This window comes from Lagopus leucura, unplaced genomic scaffold (genome assembly GCF_019238085.1).
Source record: "Lagopus leucura isolate 7727_CA_CO unplaced genomic scaffold, USGS_WTPT01 33501-0_obj-0_obj, whole genome shotgun sequence".
In the NCBI taxonomy this organism is placed as follows: domain Eukaryota; kingdom Metazoa; phylum Chordata; class Aves; order Galliformes; family Phasianidae; genus Lagopus; species Lagopus leucura.
In genome coordinates this window covers 3,284-4,622 of record NW_024964835.1, presented here as the reverse complement: position 1 = coordinate 4,622, position 1,339 = coordinate 3,284, and the positions used below count along the sequence as shown (strand labels likewise).

General features: G+C 68.9%; 1 protein-coding gene across 1 annotated transcript in view; it reads right to left on the bottom strand.

Annotated features, from left to right (window-relative positions):
* Window positions 1-11: 11 nt before the first annotated feature.
* LOC122191867 (DNA-directed RNA polymerase III subunit RPC3-like) overlaps window positions 12-1,339 on the bottom strand; it is a gene marked incomplete at its 5' end in the record, with an annotated part of 4,543 nt that continues 3,215 nt past the window's right edge. Inside the window, 4 exons of the mRNA XM_042892266.1 lie at window positions 12-165; window positions 631-680; window positions 823-924; window positions 1,107-1,257. Of these exons, the coding sequence (XP_042748200.1) occupies window positions 12-165; window positions 631-680; window positions 823-924; window positions 1,107-1,257 (457 nt within the window). The remainder of the gene's footprint in view (window positions 166-630; window positions 681-822; window positions 925-1,106; window positions 1,258-1,339) is intronic.

Genomic DNA, 1,339 nt, shown 5'->3' with positions numbered 1-1,339 from the left:
CAGCCCCCCGCTCACTTATTGACGTTGCGTTTGAGGCTCTCGAGCTGCTGCCGCTCCGGAGCCGTGATCATCTCCTCGATCTCCTGCAGCTGCGCGCGCTCAGCGCCGGTGGCCATCATGGAGCCCAGGATGGCTTCGACGCGCTGCGACTTCTCCAGCAGCCGCCTGCAGAGCGCAGCGCCCGGCCGGCTGCAGCCCCCAGCGGCCCCCAGCGGCAGCCCAACCCTCAGCCCCACCTGCAGGCCTCACCCACAGCCCCCAACCCTCAGCCCCCAATGCAGCTCCCAACCTGCAGCCCCCACTCACATCCCCTAAACTGCAGCCCCCAACCTGCAGCCCCACCCCCAGCCCACAGCCCCCAACCCGCAGCACCCCCCACCAGCAGCCCCAACCACCCGTGGCCCTCCCAACTCACAGCCCGCCCCCCCCCCCCCAGCCCTCCCAACCTGCAGCTCCCCACACGCAGCCCCCCCAAACCACAGCATCTCCCCCCAGCTGCCCCCCACCCTGCAGCCCCTCCACCTGCAGCCCCCTGACCCACAGCCGTCCCCCCTGCAGCTCCCCCACACCCACGGCTCCCCCCCACACGCAGCCCCCTCCCCAACCTGCAGCCCCACACCCCACACTCACTTGTTCTCCCTGGTTTCGTGCTGCCGCCTCTCCATCAGGTTGGCCACGCTCTGGGGAGAGGGAAGAGAAAAGGGCTGGGCTGTGGGGCGGCATCTGGGGCTGTGGGGCGCAGCACACCAGGAACACCCGTAACAGTGGGGTCAGAGCCGGGGCCCTCGGGGCAGGCAGAACCCAGCGGGGCTGGGGAGCAACCTTATAGCAGCGCTGCAGCAGCATCCTGGCGGAGGACGGCACGTTGACGGCGTAGAGGTAGAAGGTTCGGGACGGAGCGTGGTCGGGGGTCCGGGGGATCTCCTGGGGGGCGGAGGGAGAAGGGGGGCTGCAGCCGTGCTGCGAACGCGGCAGGGACCGAGAGCTGGGCCCACATCACCGCTCAGCCCACATGGAGCCGCAGTGACCCCGGCATGGGGGGCTCAGGGACCCCAATCATGTTGGGGGGCTCAAAGAGCCGCCCCTCCCCCCCCCCCCCCACCGACCTGCAGTGCCACGAAGTTCTCGGACAGCATCCTGTACAGCATGTCCTTGGCCTCCTTGGCCGGGATCATGGCAAAATCCTCCACCTGCTTCTGCTCCAGGTGCTGCTTCCGCAGCAGGAGGCGGAAAATCCGCGCACAGCGGGAACCGAACCTGAGCAGGGAGGGGAGAATGAGAGGAAGGAGGGGAGGGGAAAGGAGAGGAGGGGGGGAGACGGAGAGGGGAAAAGAGGAAG